Consider the following 18447-nt stretch of genomic DNA (forward strand, 5'->3'; position numbering starts at 1 on the left):
TGCTGCTGCTGCTGCTGCGGCTGCTGCTGCTTCCCGGGATGGACTCTCACTCAGATGTCCGAGATGGGAAAGGGGACAGGGGTACGCACGCTGACCTGAGGTCTGCCCACTGACGGGCCGGCCCGGGGGAGGGTGGGCATGAGACGATGAGGGTGGGCAGAGCCCTCGTCGGAGCAGACGTCAGAGGACACCAGTCATGAGATGATGCATGATGAAGTGTGGCATGGGGCAGATGCAGGAGACCTCAAGCTGAACCTCCTAAATGAAAACCATTTAACACTGGAGTTCATGCCACAGGGAGTTTTAGATCAGGTGTGCCTTGAAGCTGCAGCTGGCAATGTGCTTTTGATCATATTCACTGAAACCAGACAGAACGCTCAGACAGAGCAACATAAATCAGTTGGTTTTAGAAAAAAATGATCTTCTACCTCCACCTCCCAGTTCTTCTGGTCTAATAAGCGCAGAGCTATATGATCATTGGCAGATCTGACTTTCAATCGCAGTTTTCGCAGTCTCTACTAACTAACACAAACTCGATGGGAGGGTGCTCGGTGGTAGTGAGAGTTGGAAACATTCAAAATATTGGTCAGAAGTCAACTCAATCTGCCAGACTTGCCAACTGCGCTTTAAAGTCTCAGAATGGTGCAACTGCTCTTGCTGGTTGTTCATCTCCAGTTACAGTAAGTGTATTGCACACAGATTAGGGGAAGGGTCGTCCAGGGTGCCATACAAGCTAGAACTGTCTCTGGGCACTCAGCGATTTAGACTGTGCTTTGTGAAATGCTATTTGGGTAACGTTAAACGTGCTGAATGTGCTTGGCATGCTGTTAACTGCTATGGCAAAAGCAATAAATGTCAGAAATGAGAGAATGGTTTCATTACTGGGATCTGGAAAAGATCAGAACCAAGTGAAGATCCTATGATCCCCTAACTCTCAGAGGAGAATTTTCAGTGAGGACTGATGTTGCAGTCCCTGCCTCTTACATACTTATCTGAAGGTTGGAGAAGCCACTTCCAACATAGACTCACTCATGTGTAACATAGTCACAGATCACCTAGGCCCTGTCTGACACATAGGGATATGTTTAACAGACCATGGCATTGCATAAGACCCAGAGTCACATCAGTGTCTTGCTGGTTAAAGCCTTGCACAGTTGCACACACTGGAGATGGTACATGGGAGAATTTTCTAGACTTGCCTTTTGGCTTTGCTTGAGACTTGATAGAATGGCTGATCATAGGTATGTGTGTGTACGTGTGCGTGAGCTTGTGGGTGTGTGTGTGCGTGTGTATGTGCAGGCGTGTGTGTGTGTGTGTGTATATGTGTGTGCGTGTGTGTGTATGTGTGTGTGTTTGTGTGTGTGTGCCTGTGAGTGTGTGCATGCATGCGTGCACTGATGTGTGTGTGGATATGTGGATATGTGTGTGTGTGTGTGTGTGCTCATGTGTGTGTTTTATGTATACGTTGGCGTATACAGGCCCGATGGACTGGGAACTGTGACAGTTGAGGAAAAAGAGCGCTTCGAGGAAATCAAAGAGCGTCTGCGTGTTCTTCTGGAAAACCAGATCACTAACTTTAGGCAAGTATCGTGGTCTGTTTACCTTTTCTTTAATTACTTTTCATGCACTGCTCTTTATTGTCAGCCTTCTACTGTACATGAAGTATGCCCTTTTGTAGCCTGTGTTCATTAGGTCCTGAGATGAAAAAAAAAAAAAGACTCAAAAGAACTGTTTAGGGTTGCTAATAGGATCTCTTCTCTAAAGGTCACCAAGGGTCAAACATGTCTTTTAACCATAATATGTTTACACGTAGGTACTGCTTCCCCTTCGGCCGTCCAGAGGGAGCTCTGAAAGCAACCCTGTCTCTGTTGGAGAGGGTAATACCAGCTAGCTTCCATCACTACACACCACACATTTGAGTCTTGTAATGTCCATACAAATATATTGATGGTCTATATATAGTCTATAGTCTTTTTTAATCTATGAAGCAGAGGGAGTCATATTTTTATATCCATCTGCTGTTATCGCCATCCCAATATCGGAGCTCTGAAAGCAACCCTGTCTCTGTTGGAGAGGGTAATACCAGCTAGCTTCCATCACTACACACCACACATTTGAGTCTTGTAATGTCCATACAAATATATTGATGGTCTATATATAGTCTATAGTCTTTTTTAATCTATGAAGCAGAGGGAGTCATATTTTTATATCCATCTGCTGTTATCGCCATCCCAATATCGGAGCTCTGAAAGCAACCCTGTCTCTGTTGGAGAGGGTAATACCAGCTAGCTTCCATCACTACACACCACACATTTGAGTCTTGTAATGTCCATACAAATATATTGATGGTCTATATATAGTCTATAGTCTTTTTTAATCTATGAAGCAGAGGGAGTCATATTTTTATATCCATCTGCTGTTATCGCCATCCCAATATCGGAGCTCTGAAAGCAACCCTGTCTCTGTTGGAGAGGGTAATACCAGCTAGCTTCCATCACTACACACCACACATTCGAGTCTTGTAATGTCCATACAAATATATTGATGGTCTATATAGTCTATAGTCTTTTTTAATCTATGAAGCAGAGGGAGTCATATTTTTATATCCATCTGCTGTTATCGCCATCCCAATATCGGAGCTCTGAAAGCAACCCTGTCTCTGTTGGAGAGGGTAATACCAGCTAGCTTCCATCACTACACACCACACATTTGAGTCTTGTAATGTCCATACAAATATATTGATGGTCTATATATAGTCTATAGTCTTTTTTAATCTATGAAGCAGAGGGAGTCATATTTTTATATCCATCTGCTGTTATCGCCATCCCAATATCGGAGCTCTGAAAGCAACCCTGTCTCTGTTGGAGAGGGTAATACCAGCTAGCTTCCATCACTACACACCACACATTTGAGTCTTGTAATGTCCATACAAATATATTGATGGTCTATATAGTCTATAGTCTTTTTTAATCTATGAAGCAGAGGGAGTCATATTTTTATATCCATCTGCTGTTATCGCCATCCCAATATCTTAGGACCATACCTCACTGAAATGACTCAGTTAACATGCGTCACCTTTCAAATCCGAATAGTCACATGACTATTCTCTCCACATTGCCAATCTAAAAATGTAAGTTTTTCAATGGAGGACTCTTTATCTGTGTGTGACTTGACAGGTTCTCATGAAGGACATTGTGACCCCTGTACCCCCAGAGGAAGTGAAGGGGGTAATTCGCAAATGTCTGGAACAAGCAGCTCAGATCAACTACCAGCGGATAAAAGAATATGCCAGTGCGGAAGGTGATTGGCTCTTTTTAACACTGAACTCTAAATGAACTCTCTCCTGACTGTGCTGCAGTGTAATAATGGATTTGCATGCTGGTTATAATATGCATAATATGATATTATATTGTGTCTGACAACAATTGAGTTTAATGCTGATATTTAAATGTGCTGTTATCTCACTAATTCCCCTACAGATCCCTATTCCACATGTCTCTTTTGGAAAACATTTTGAAGCCAAATATTTTGAAATATTTACATGTTTTTTTTAGAAGTAATCCAAGGAAAATGTTCCCACTTGACAAAGCCTGAGACAGCTGAATAGAAGAGTACTGTATTTCCTCCAGTGTACTTGATGCCTTATTTCCTAGCATTATTCACAAATATTATTTTAGTTCCCTTTCACAGTGGATGGGGTTACAGTTCTGCAACGCAGATTTGCTGTGTAGTGCCTTAGTGAGTTATGCACAGAATCTCACGAATGGCATTGAGACAGGACATGGGTTGCATATCCAGAAATTCTGCAAAGCATGTACTGTATGTCCTCACATGTTTTCTCTTTCAGGTTCCGTATGTCTCCTTTTACCTGACTAACCTTTGCTTTCTTTTCTCTAAACCAGGTGTACAGTTGAGGAGATGTAGATAGGTGTTCTTATTTGGTCTCAAGGTAACAAACAGGTACTCTGTGTCTGCTGTCTCATCTCTGATATCCTGTGAGAATTGAGGACTGGTCAGAGACAGCGACCTCCACCCCAGAATAGGATTCCCCCTGTCCCACAGCAGTCAGTTCTCACTTTCGGTGTTTTTAAATGCTGAGTTTTTTCAGGGAGAAAATAAGACCTTTACTAAAAACAGCTCTGTTTTGGCCTTTGCACAGCAGCTGAATACTCTACAGGCCATAAATGGCAGCAGAATATTGGACATGGGGAGAGTTATGATGTAACATTTGCAAAGGTTGCCAGAGACGTAGGATTTGTTTTTTTTTTACTCAAGTTTACACCTGTAACTGCCAATCTGTCCTGGCTAAATCCCTCCCATCGGTTCCCCCTCCCCTAGCTGAGCATGTCTCTCCCCTCTGCCATTCCCCTACCGATCTCTAAACAACCCATCCCAGTGGGGACCATTGATTCACTTTCTCCTCTCTTTACAACAACTCCATCTAAGCTGTTCCTCTGATCCTTGGCTTAACCCTTTCCCTGTTTTTAGATCCCTTGTCCTCTCTGACCCCTTTTGTCATTGGCCCGGTCACTTGCCTCCTTGTCCCTGCGAAGCAAGAGACTCCTCAGCCAATGTGCATAGCGTGTTGGGAGTGTACATGTGAAGGAGCTAACATGTGCAAGCTAAAAGTCGTGATTTCTTAGTTTCTCAGAGCCTGTCCTGTCTTTTGTTTATTTTCGGAACAGCAAACAAAATGGCGGCTCGCTAGGCCCGCCCACAGCTCCAATTTGCCTCCGCCATCACTCCAGCCTTGTCCCGACACACTATGCAGCTCCTCCTCGAACTCTGACCCTCCTCACCTCTGACCCCACAAACTCTCGCATTGCCTCCGATTCCTTGTCTTGTAGGGAAAAGGAGGGAAATGTATGAGCACCCTGTCTTCTGCTTGGCGTCTCAGGTGATGGATTTAACCATCCGTGAGTACCCCCCCCCCCCCTCCACCCCTCCACCCCTCCCAACCCAACCCAAACCCCCCCCCCCCCCACCCCCACTCCTCATCGTCTCCCTGACTTCCATGGCCTCTCCATTGGCTCCACTCATGCTCTTGTCTGCTCTCCTACTGTCACATGTCATCATCTCTGTGAAGGCACGGGTGGGAAGGGTGCAGCTGAGAGAAAGGGGAGAATGAGTGACAGAGAGAAAACGAGAGAAAGACAGGCCTGTCGAGAATCCTTGGCCGCAGTGTCAGAAATGCTCTCATCTGTTTCAGCTTGATTCCTCTTTTTTCTTCTTCTTCTTCTTCTTCTTCTTCTTCTTCTATTACTACTTTTTCTTCTACTACTACTACTTCTTCTTCTTCTTCCTCTCCCTCTACGTCTTCTTCATCATCTTCCTCATCTTCCTCTTCATCTACTTCTACTTCTTCCTCTCCTTCTCCCTCTCCTTCCTCCTCTCCTAATAGGTAGATTGGTAGGTTGGTAGGTAGAAGAGTAGATAGATAGAGAGAAATAATGTCCACTATCTTGTAGTGTAGAGGGGACTTCTTGTCCCTTCATGCCTTTTGTGATGTTCTACATTTCTGTGCTCCCACCCTCTTATCTGAATGCATTTGTTTCCTTTGCTTCCTTTATATGCGTCTCAGTGTGCAGTGTCTCCAGCGTCAGTGGTCTTTTCGATCTGTGTGGGGCTGTGTGTGGTTGGGAGCGTGTGGGGCAGGTTGTGGACAAGAGGGACTGTGGGGGACCGCAGGAGACGAGGAGAAGGAGAGACGTGTTGTGTGTACGCATGCTGACTTCCTGTTTGTGTTTCTCTCTTGACTTGAGTCACCTCTTCACCAGTGTGTCCTGTTAAATGATGGTAATGACAGCTGTGGTCACATCCTGTTCAGACATAATGAGCATTCTGTTGGTTTGTCTGTATGTTTGTTTATTGTTTTTTTTCCAGTGAATCATGTTCCTGCTTCTTATTCTTCTTTTCTCCTCCAGGCAAATGTCGTACAGTTTTAAGGGCTGTGTGTGTGTGTGTGTGTGTGTGTGTGTGTGTGTGTGTGTGTGTGTGTGTGCGTGCGTCAAGATGTGTGTGTCAAGATGTCATCGTGTCAAAATGTCCGTGTGCGTGTGTTTATTTACATGTGTGTTCATGTGTCTTTTTCATGTGTGTCTGCGTCGTGATGTATGTGCCGATTTTTTACATGTGTCAAATTTTTCCATCCCCCAAGAGGAATGTTCCAGAAACACAGGTCAAGGGTTACATTCTGAACAGTGACAGATCCAGGCACTCGCTACCGGGACACCAATCCATTCCATTGTTTTATTGCATCTTGTGTTTTGCTTATTTCTCATCTCCTCTATTCCTCTCCCTCTCTTTCTCTTTTCCAAGCTGAGAAAACTAACAAGGATCCCAAACCAGATCCAGGTGAAGCCCCTTGGGTTTGACTTGAGGCCCTAAAACTATAGTCCATGTCTTAAAACACACGCACACACACACACACACACACACACACACACACACACATACACACGCACACACGCGCACACACATACACACATACACACACACACACACACACACACACACACACACACACACACACACACACGCACACACACACACACACACACACACACACACACGACAGATACACCCTGTTGAACAGATACAGATAAGGAAGCATGCCATGGTCTTTGCCATGTAACCCTGACTGTTTGTGAGGATGGTATACTTAAAAGGCATAGTCTACTACTGTACATATTACAGTATATGCGAGTACTGGCATTGGTTACTGTAAACAGACATTACGAACAGAACCATAGTGAACAATACTATCTCTCACAAATATGTAAATTGGAGCATTTCCAATGTGTTAAAATGTGAGGTGCATGAATATGAAAGACTTCTCACTAGCATTGAGAAACATGCTATCCGTAGGTGTTGGGTAAAACATTCCCCTTTTTCTGGTCTTGCTTCGAGGACCTTAACCTAGTTTACATCACATGTTATTTGATATACCCTTTGGGGCTTGTGCTACATAGTTTAACACATTGGCTATGGATGAAGTATGGTGGTTGCCATGGTAATTCATGATTATCACAGTAGCCATTTTCACTACTTCATATCCCGAGACTCAGCCACGACATTCACAACATGGATAGGTTGTTCTGTGGAGAGAGACTGTGCCTGGGATCTCTTCACAGTCCAGCCGCTTGCATGTGAAGCAGCTCCCTTCTAGATCACTCTGAGCTCAGCGCGTATGGAGACGGAGTGCACTCCGGAGACCATGGCAACTTGCCGTCTATTCCATATGGAGTAGTGAGCCACATCAGAAAGTGAGGGTTCCATCACTTTAGCATTCAGTGCAAAGCAGGCAATGATCTGTCCTGTCTATGCTGTCTACACCGAGAGTAAATAGGAGATCCCACCAGTTTGTCAGTTATCAAGTTTGAATTGTAGGCCAAATGCCATATCTGGCAATGAAATAATCTGCACAAAATCGTGGATGAATAAAACCTAAAGCCTAAATATACTTTAGCCAGTGCTCATATATTTTCTCTCTTCTGCTAGATACACCAAAAAACAATCAGAAGCTTAAAAACAAAACTTTCCCTCTTCTTTCCACTCTCCTCTGAGAGTCTTAATATACTTCATCACTACCACATCAGTGTTATTTGTATAACACCCATCCCATCTGACGTTGTCCAACAGTCCACCTGTCCGCAGTGTGACACTGGCCCCAGATCTTCTGCGTTGTGGTGTGTGTGCAGTGCATGATCCATGTGAACGTGTCCGAGACGAGACGCAGTGAACTTGCGTGTGTCCTCCCATGCCAGTTAGCACAACTCCGTCTGCCCACTCCTCCTCCTGTGCCCATTGCATGCCAGTCCTCATGACATGCCACATGACGTCAGTGGTCCGTGCGAATATCGCAGTGTCCCCTCGGAGCTCACGTTACGCTATGTACGTGTGAGCAGAGCTTACCAAGTGTCCTCCTCAGTGTAGCAGCAGGCAGGGAAAGGGATGATCTCACACCAAGGTGAAAATGCTTCACTTTGACATGGCTCATATGATACACTATACAGACAAAAGGATTAGGACACCTGCCATTACACCCATAGGAACTACAGTGACATTATATCAATGGCTCGATCAGGACATGTTACGTCCTTAAGTGACATGACAATGGTCTTTTTCCCAGACATGGATTAAGGTTTAGGAGTTTGGATAGGGAATTCCTCTTCCCATTTTGTTGTAGTTTCAGTCTAGTCTTAATCCTTGTCCGAGAGACCAGTATGGAGGGTGAGACTTCCCTTGAAATGATACACAGAGAGTCTCTGCACTATAAACTGCAATATCATGGCACATCTGAGGTTACCTTAGTCTTTGTCAAATTTGAAGGCATACATGTTTTTTTATTATCTCTGTCTTTTTGTTATTATAAATCCTAATAGTGAGTGTAAAACCCACAAACGTAATAACTTCCCCCAAATGTAATACACTAGAAGTGTAATACAAATCTGCACTTTGAAAATGTGATAATGTCCTACAAATTGAATAATTTCCCGTGGTCGAAATAACATTTGCCTACTGCAAACATTATGGGAGAACGCACTCTGGTTATTTCTTTGTTTTTCTCCACTTTGGTGGGGTAGGGGGTTCCCCAAGTCCCCCATCGCCCCAATAAAATGGGAAATGAAATATGCCATTTCAACAAGGTCTACCAGATCCATATAAATAGGAAAAAGAAGACACAGAGGGAGAGAGAATCAAACAACACTCACATGGAAGAGAGAGAGAATTGAAACACTATTTTTTAAAGATGACCATGCCAGTTTTCCTGTTTGGATTCAGAGCTTCATTTTGATTGCACTTATCTCCATGTATTGTGTGGTTGTTTTGTTTTGAGTGTATGATCTCTATCGTCAATAGAAAAAGGCATTCAGGCCTATAACTGCATGTCCTCGTACTTGTACTCAATTGCACAATGGCAGTAAAGATTAATCTAATCTAATCTAAAAGATTTTTAGGCCCGTACAAATTTCCTCCCGTTTGTCTGGCCCTTCCTGTCAGTTATTACATGTGTCGGATATTATTGCATTTATAGGATTATAACATTTAAAAAGTGCAGGTTTTTATTACATTTGCAGTTTCTTACAGTATGTTTGTTGGAAGTTATTGCGTTAATGGGTGTTACAATGAGACTCTCTGATGTGTTATTTCAAGCATTAGCAGCACTTCTCGGTCATTTCTGCATGTGATCGAATAAGAGAGAAAGGGCATATTTGAGAGAAGTGGATATTCCATGTACTGTAAGCAGCCAGGGCTTTGATTGCATCCCCCCTGAGCACACGTGACTGGTTCTCTGGGCTGACTCCTTCTCCTCTTGACCATCTGCTGCAGAAAACGCGGGCCAGTTAGTCACACCGGCCAAGAAGCTGGAGGACACCATTCGTCTGGCTGAGTTAGTCATTGAAGTCCTCCAACAGAATGAAGATCACCATGCTGAAGTGAGTGAATGGCTCCTCCCTCTTTTCTCTCTCTCTCTCTCTGTTTGTTTTTCTCTCTCTCTCTCCCTCTGTTTCTCTCTCTACTTTTCATTTCAAGAAACAGCACGTTGAGTGGTTATTTCAGGGTTAGGTGTGGAAGGAGTCGATGCATGACACAGTATTGCTTTGAATCTCTCCTCTGTTTTTTTGCTGAGAGATTTCTGTCACCGCCTAATTGCAGTGACATGGGAAGGTTGAGTTGTAGCTCTACTTAAGTGGCAGACGCAGCCTCTGAAATCAAGTATAGCCAAGCCATCAGAGAGAGAGAGAGAGAGAGAGAGCAGAGAGTGTTTGCATGAGTAAATGCACATTTGGTAAGAGGTTATCCATTGTGGCCTTTCTGAGCTATGCAGATTTACTCTATTTTTCTGAATATGCTTAACAGGCTGCAGTCACAAGTACTGGAGATCAATCGGTACAGTATCAATGTTTATCTTTCCTTTAAGACCCATCACATACACTTTCCCCTGTGCATGTGAGCTACCCAGATCAAAGACCTTCAGTTCTTTTTGGGGTTGGGAGGGGTGGAATGTGTATTTTAGGGTATTAGTTACACTCATGTTTTTTCAGTGCCTGCCTGAATTGAAGGTGACTGAGCATCCTAGAACATCCCAAACATCCTAACGTTAGGAGTCATCATCCTAGAGTACTGTGCATGACCCAGATGAAGTTATTAAATTATGGTAATGCACGTTCACTCTTGATGCCATTTTAGATTTATTCTGATCCTGCATCAGTGAGAAAACAAGGCCAATAAAGAAAATGAAGTATGACAGAGGCAGAGACAACATATGGTGATAGAATATACTCAGTTTAGTAGTATAGCCTCAAAGAAGTTATGGGAAAAAAGAAACACACACAACTAATCACTGCATGTGGGACTTTGCCTGGTTCCCCTGAATGCATTATAAACTAGCAACTCATATTGTATCAAATGTGGAGCAGATCTAGACATGTCTGAGTAATTGGCAAGGATTCTGCCAGCCAGTTTAGCACATGCAGATGTGTGTGTGTGACTGCAATGAAGAGCTCCGTCTCCTTGTGTTTTGTCTCTCTTTGATATCCCTGATGGGCTTTAAGCAGGGGAAAGAGGTATGTGGTCAATGAGAATGTGTGCAGCCAGCTCCCCTTTAACACACCCGTCAAATGGCTTGTGCATGTCCTGCAAAGGATACTCACCTTCTCCCCACATTACTACCGGTAGTGAAGTGTTTGCGAGGGACGTCCGCCTCGGAGGCTATAGTGTCCTTCAGTGCTTCAGCACAGTCTGGAGTCTGTGGTGACAGCAGTGCTTGCGAAGCTTGCAACATTGCCTGCTGCATCAGCTGTTTTCACCAGGGCGACTGTGTCCTTAGCCAACATGCACCGCACCCTGTCCCTCAGTCATGACAGCCTGGCCTTGCCCCCCACCCCTCACTCCTTCCCTCCTATCCTTACACACACACACACACACACACACACACGGGCACACACACACACACACACACACACACACACACACTCATGATAAGTACAACTAACTACTCTAACATTCATTTATGCCACACCCCAAATCATCCAGACCCCGTCCCTTTTTCCAAGTCCATTGTTTGTTTGTCCAAGCAAGTGTAGCCTGACCTGGTCCCTGCTTGTTCAAGTGTTAGGGATGATTTTAGTCCTGTTAGACTGTTTGTCGGTTTCCTATTTGGATGCGGGTCAAAGCAGGACAGGTAAGTGGTACGGTAAGTTGAGAAACAGCTTGTGACCCCTTTTAACCGAGTTCATCTAGGCAGGCAGATGAATGTGTGACTCACCAGATCTGAAAGTGAATATAAATAAACAGCATGCCCCCAAAGGGAAGGATTAAGCTCTTTATGGTTTAATCAGTTCCCTCGACCGAGTCTGTCAAATGCAGAATTTTGCAAGAAAAAAAAGTAAGCCATGCCAAGTCCACAAGCAGGCTACAGAATCTTAGTCAAGAACTACACTGAAAAACACTCTGAGAAGTGTGACCAAAACAGGAATGAACACATCACAAAACACCACAAAAAAAGATACACAGCAATGGCTCCGTAGAGCTCCGGTGGACCTTGAGGAAGGTCACTGCCTGCTTGTAGTCCTTGGTTTGTCTGAGACAACGTGCATGGTTCAGAGGTGCATCCATACCCATCCAAAGACAGTGGCACCGGGAGGCGCTCAGAGGAAGCCTCCATCTTCCATCCAAGAGGGGAGCCGCATGCAGGGGAAGGCCCCTACAGTATGCATGGCACAAGCATCCTTACGCTCCCATGAGCCCTGACTCTGTAGATTGTGTGCAGATTAGAAAGCCACACACTGTCACTACTGTATGCGTCACGGTGTGACGTCATCTGAATTTGAATATTGTCCACATTTGTGTCAGTACATAAATATAGATAAATGCAAAAACTCATTAATGGAGAGGACATGTACTGTATGTTGACGGCTGCAGACTAAAATTGTTTCATAAAACTGTGGCAGCTGGCTTTGTTGTTTCAACTGGCACATTTGTTCTTCAGAAATTAAAGTTACATTTACATATTCACACAATTCAACCAGAGAACTACAGACATTTAAAATAATAGAAAATAATACAAAGAACTCTGGGATAGCAAGGGGATGAGGGTAAGTTTTCACTGGAAAAACACTTTTTTTGTCACATAATTGGCCCCAGCTTTGCCTAAAGAGTGGTAACTGTTGTTGGATTTACCCTCCCAGCAGCCCTAGCTTTGCATGCATCCCCCTGGTTTAGTTGACCGCTGGGACACCACTGCAAACTAAGTAAGCTTCTTGGTAGCTTTCTAAGTTTTCATTGATGAGCAGCATGCATGGTAAAAGGTACAAGTCTTATTGCTAAGTGCCAAAACAGGACTCATAGATATTCACAAGACTTACCTTTAGAGCTTAAACCACATGCTTTTGAAGGGCAAGTGAGTAACTCGCTTGACTAAACAACTTGGATGGTGATAGCTAAGTTCTCATTGAACTTGCTGGTGCAAAGCTTGCCTGTGATGTATTCACAACTTCAAGTGACTGTGGACTGTTTTTTCTCCTCTTCCCTTTTGCGGCATCCTTGCCTCGACTTGTCCAGGCCTTCGCGTGGTGGACAGACCTCATGGTTGAGCATGCCGAGAACTTCCTCTCCCTCTACGCTGAGGATATGGACGCTGCATTAGAGATCCAGTCTCCGGAGAGCTGGGATAGCTTCCCACTCTTCCAGCTGCTCAACGACTTTCTCCGGTTGGACTGTGAGCAACCTAACTTACCGATGGCGTATTTTACTCTAGAAAGAGATTTAGTTGAGATCTTTATGCAAAGAACCTTACAGCATTTGTGGCGAACTTATAAAGTTCCTGGTCTTTGTAGGCTAGATGGTGTAAATGTGAAAACTGGAATGAATTGCACGTGAAAATGTGATGCATCATCTAATTTATTCAGTGTATTTATCACCACAGATGTTTTATAGTCACGTGTGTTGTTTTATTCTCGTCTCATCTTCCTCCACGGTGGGAAATAACTTTCCTTAAGAAAAGTTTTTTGCTAAAAATGTGCTTCAGAACAGTCAGAGCAGTGAATTAGGTGTTTGTAAAAGTGTGACCTGTGAAAACACTCAGTGTGTCTCAATGATGACAATGGAACTGAACTGATCTTCCTCTCTGTTGCCTCCCCTCCAGATCACCTGTGCAATGGCAAGTTCCACAAGCACCTGCAGGACCTGTATGCCCCATTGGTGGTGCGATATGTGGACCTGATGGAGACCTCCATTGCACAGTCCATCAGCAGGGGCTTTGAGCGCGAGTCATGGGAGCCAGTGAAGTAAGACACCCCCCCCACTGTGAATAGACATCCAGAGAACATAGTGGACAGCGTGACCATGATGGCTCTCAGCCTGAATACCCCTCAGAAGATAACAATGTTGTGTTTATATAAGAGCATTCGTATGACAGTAGGAAGACTTCATTATAGCAACCCGATTTGTCACAAGTATTATCTTATGTGACAGAACTCGGGCAGCGTTTTTGTAGATTTTAGCTCTTTTTTTTTTAGAATATCGTGGACAGAATAGACAGAGAAATAGCTAATTAGGCTAATCACACATGTATCGCTAAATCACTTTTCTTGCAGGTCTTTCTCTGTACGATTTCTCTGTCATGTTGCAGTGGTCTAGACTGAATGGCTTTATAGACCTGGGGCCTGTATTCACAAAACATGTTATTACGACACAGCCATTAATTCACAGGAGGTTGGAGAAAGGTTTGGAGCTACTTTTAGCCTGAAGATGTCTTGTGAATATAGGCCCTGGTCTGATATTGTTGAAAAATCACATGTATCATATATATCTGTTTTGGCATCGGTGTCTGAGGCTTTGCTTAAGATTTGTCCATGGATTAATCTCGCATTTTCCGTCTTTTCCCAGTTTCAATCCAAACAGTTGGATCACATTAACACTTGAAACATGCTTAACATGTTTTTCACATATATTTCCACTATTACCTTTTTCATGTAATATGAATATCAAGACCAGTAGATGGGGGACAAGCAAGTTCAGCAGAGAGATATCACTGTCTTAAAGATGTCTAATAATTAATTTCCAACTCATTAGGTATTTTATTCATTGAGGTATTTACTCATGTCCAAGGGCCCCCCAAAAGTCCACAGCTTTTTCTTTCCTTTGTTCTTCACTTCACTGTCTTAAGTGTTGTCTAGCGCTTTATATGTCCCCTTCTTTCTGTTTCACATTATTACATGCCCCTGTTGTTGCTTAAAACAGCCCTGTCCATACTCCTCTAATGCATTTGCATTTTCATCATTTCCTAAAACATGGCATAGCGCCGAGCTTCCAACTTCTACGTGATTGCATAACCTTTCAAATCTATTATGTACGATACTAGGCTGCGTATGATATGGTTTTTTTTACCATCACAGTGGAGATTGTGTGTATTTATTTCTGTATGGATTTAGAAAAAAAATGCTGTAAGTTTTTAAAAAAAAAGACTACCACTATGTGTTTTTCTCTAACCTTGGCTACAAATTATATTTTTGGTTTTGGTTTATTCAGCACTTCTCTGTTGTGACAATGTCTGTCATATTGTGTTCTGCACCATCCACATCATCACTGTTATGGATTTTATTTATTTATTTTTTCTTTTTGTCTGTTTCTGCAGGAGTTTAACAAGTAATCTGCCCAATGTGAATCTACCAAATGTGAACCTACAAATCCCCAAAGTACCAAATCTACCTGCTGGTCTGCCAGTATCTGGACTATCTGTTAACCTTCCACAAATGCCTAGCTTTTCCACCCCGTCTTGGATGGCCGCTATTTATGACTCCGAGTGTGTATTCAACAAATTTAACATAGATCTGATGCATTGATTTATTAATTTACAGTTGTTTGGCATGAAGTGTGTCTAGTGACTGCCACCTCAAAGCAACTGAGTGTGGCCCTGATACTTACTCAAAATATGAGTGCATCCAAAAACAAAATTGAGGATGAAAAGATAATTACCAGAGTTTTGGGCATCAACAGACATTTTCATGCCAAATGCACTGCAGGGGGATCTGGCTCGACCTTGACCTTCACCGTGTGAAATGAGAACCTTTCAGGTTTTTCATTTCCCTCAGTGTGTGCATGCCATTATAGGGGTGAGGTCTGAGATGGAGAGGTCTGAAACACCACCCAAGCCTTCCAGCTGCACTTTAGTTACCGTGCCCATTAAAAGGGATCCAACTTTCACCCAATCCTGTCAACGTTTGTGTTAGAAAAACACAGTCCTGAGTGATTTTGAATCTTTCCCTGATGATGTGCCCCCCTCTCATCAGTTTGATGGTCTATCTGAAGGGAGTTAATATACCTGTGTATGATATGTGACCTATTAGAACTCCTGTTGATGCTTTATGAATATAGCGGGACTGTGATCAGAAGCGCTCAATGGTGTTTTTTGCCCCCAACGCCACCTTCCAGGCAGCACTACCTTTACCCTATTCCTAACCCTAACCCCCCCAACCCTCATCCTACCCCTAAACTGAGGGGAGTAGTGCCTTGAAGGCAGCGCTGCCTGGAAGGCACCATTGAGGGCAAATAATACCAAAGACCATCAGAAGCAGGTGGTGGTTGTAGATCTAAGGGTGAAAGAGAGGTGAGGAAGGCATCCGTGAGTGTCGGTTGGTGGCAGGTGGGAACTCTCCACTCTCATCACACGTAGATCTGTCTCTGCATTCTCTTATGCGCGGAAGCTCTGCCCTCTTCAGTGGAGCTGGCATCCGTGACAATAGAAACTAGTCGTAGTCTCCTCCACCCTCACATCAGACCCTCTTTGCTCACCCATCTATATCTCTGCTCAGGATGACCAAGTGTTCAGAACTGACTGCATGGTGTGTTTGACCTCAACACCCCCCCCCCCACACACACACACACACACTTCAATGTCGGGCATGGGTGGTGAGAGAGAGCCTGGCGTTTGTACTGTGTTTTTTTTATCATGGACTCTTAGCTCTTCTGCCTTACTAAAGGACCTACTGTCCCTTCTGTGAAAAAAATGCTCATGTCTTTGCTCCCTTTGATAACATGAATCATAAAATGTTGAAAATCTATTTGTCAAAGCAAGTGTCTTTGGACTTGGGGCTAAACTTTAACCAGACAGTAAGCCCTAAGAAGCCGGACAAACATTTGTACAAAACAGACTATGACTCCACTAGCCTAATTTAGTGCCTCGTGTTTTTGACCCTCTGAAAACTTGCCCCTTGCTTCAGCTGTAGCTGGAGAGAAACTATCAGCTATAAGCAGTCTTATAAGGGTACCCATAAGAAAGAGCTGTGTCCACTGTACATGCCCTCTCTCACCATGACATTCCCAAGAACTCCCCACAAATGAAAACATGTTCTCAGACAAAGCGTGCATGAAGTCTGTTAACTGCTATAGGGTTAATAACCACTCCAGCTGGTTTGGTTATTGGTTTTTCCTTTTCGGGGCAGTTCTGTCTACTTATTTTGCCATACGCTGACTGACAAACTGACTGAAGTAATTATCCACCCTCAAATCGGAGAATACGTTCTGTATGTCCTGTACAAAAACCTCCAGTCAGGATTCAGTCAGCGTGTGGTCAAAGTAAAGCATACACACCCAAATGTGCTGTTCTATTGCTGAGCGAGTCTGGCCCTCTGCATCCCCACAATATGTGTGCGTGTGGCCTGGCGAGCCTTTACTCTTGACCTCTGACATGTGCTTGTGCCTGTCAGCAATGGCTCTGGAACATCTGAGGACCTTTTCTGGAAGCTGGACGCCCTGCAGACCTTCATCAGGGATCTGCACTGGCCTGAGGAGGAGTTCGCCAAGCAGCTTGATAACCGCATGAAGGAGATGTCCAGCGACATGATTGAGAATTGTGTGAAACGGTACATGTCATATTTTGTCAGTGACTCCCATTCAGAAAACATATTTGTTCATGGGTTGAATGCATGTGGTAGATTTAGTGGGGAATTACCTTGCATAGATTCACAGTATAGGGCATTTACTTTTGTTAAGTTATTATGACCACTGCGCTACTGAAGTATACCATAGTACACCATACCCCCTCCCCTCCCACACACGCATGCGCGCACACACACACACACACACACACACGCACACACACATTCATAAACTACATACAAACACACGCATTAACACGCACACACTCACACTCAAGAGCAAGCACACATGCGCACAGAAGCAAACACACACACACACACACACACACACTCACTCCCTCACTTGAGTTGCAAGAGTAGGGGATGGAGTACGAGATGGAGACAAATCGGCATGATTCATTTTTGCGGAGAAATTGTGCAGTACTGAGCAGCGGTCACATTTTGTATGGCTATGCGGTATACATCCAGTTCACAACCAATTATTCGTGAGAGACGAAGTTTCTAGAATTTGTACTTTTTCTCTCATCTGGCATCTAAGCACATTTCCTGCTTGTTGTGTAACAGCACCCGCATGGCATTGGAGTCCAAGCTGACCAAGAGCAGCCGCTCCACCGACTTCCGAATTCCCCTCTCCATATGCACCATGTTTAATATGATGGTGGATGCCAAGGACCAGTCGGCTAAACTCTGTGCAATGGAGATGGGTTCAGAGGTAAGGACCAATCTGAGAGTATAGTGAGTAGTCAAAAAATGACAAGCCTATACTACAGATCTCCTCCTTTACTAAGGTGTATGTATTGTTGCCTTTTCTCTTGTTTAGAAACAGAAACATTCTAAAATAGATGAACTCATTGAATCGAGTGTCAAGGAAATGATTTCTCTTTTGGTTGCAAAGGTATGTAACAAATCTATTAACATATCATCGTAGTATGTTAAATGGCATTGCTTTTAAGGTGAAGAGGGACACCATGAGTAATTTTGTGATTTCATGAAGTGGATGAAACGAAACCATGAATATGTTTTCTTGTTTGTTCAAATGTTTAGTTTGTTGCTATTCTTGAGAGTGTGTTGGCGAAGATATCCCGTTACGATGAAGGGACACTGTTCTCATCCTTTCTGTCTTTCACAGTGAGTATAACATGCTATCCTTCATAGCTGCCGGACCCCTATGGTTGTACAATCTGGAGAACATCTTCCATTTCACTCAGCACATAAATATTTATTTCTAAATCATCCAAAAATATAAAAGATTCATGTGCCCTATAGCACCAAAGTAGAGGTGGAAATCCCAGATTCAGAAAGTAGATACTTTGTCCTTTTCCACACTCTTGGTCATCACCAGACAGTACATGAACATGTCCATTTCTAAATCCAGTGTTCAGTGGAACATGTGAACACACAAAATAGGCTACCATTTTGAATTCGGTCAGATGCTGTTTGAAATGGACAAGGAGTTGTATTGGTTGGTATTGACCAAGGGCAAATGCTAAAGTGCTTCTATGACGAGAGCTGAACTCACTTTAAACCCACACCTAATGACTGACATGAGCACTGTGCGAGAGTT

The 18447-nt window shown here is 43.6% G+C and overlaps 1 protein-coding gene across 6 annotated transcripts in view; it reads left to right on the plus strand.

Annotated features, from left to right (window-relative positions):
• cadpsb (Ca2+-dependent activator protein for secretion b) overlaps positions 1-18447 on the plus strand; it is a 92868-nt gene that overhangs the window by 66754 nt on the left and 7667 nt on the right. For 2 of the 6 annotated variants that reach the window (XM_062546201.1, XM_062546203.1), the window contains exons 14-26: positions 1479-1580; positions 1814-1877; positions 3177-3300; positions 6319-6354; positions 9334-9440; positions 9865-9894; positions 12568-12724; positions 13151-13292; positions 14642-14809; positions 16713-16868; positions 17448-17595; positions 17704-17778; positions 17928-18011. In XM_062546201.1, the coding sequence (XP_062402185.1) occupies positions 1479-1580; positions 1814-1877; positions 3177-3300; positions 6319-6354; positions 9334-9440; positions 9865-9894; positions 12568-12724; positions 13151-13292; positions 14642-14809; positions 16713-16868; positions 17448-17595; positions 17704-17778; positions 17928-18011 (1393 nt within the window). The remainder of the gene's footprint in view (positions 1-1478; positions 1581-1813; positions 1878-3176; positions 3301-6318; positions 6355-9333; positions 9441-9864; positions 9895-12567; positions 12725-13150; positions 13293-14641; positions 14810-16712; positions 16869-17447; positions 17596-17703; positions 17779-17927; positions 18012-18447) is intronic. The other 4 variants (XM_062546202.1, XM_062546204.1, XM_062546205.1 and 1 more) reach the window with 3 other exon arrangements.

The sequence above is a fragment of the Sardina pilchardus genome, chromosome 9, assembly GCF_963854185.1.
Source record: "Sardina pilchardus chromosome 9, fSarPil1.1, whole genome shotgun sequence".
Taxonomy (NCBI): domain Eukaryota; kingdom Metazoa; phylum Chordata; class Actinopteri; order Clupeiformes; family Clupeidae; genus Sardina; species Sardina pilchardus.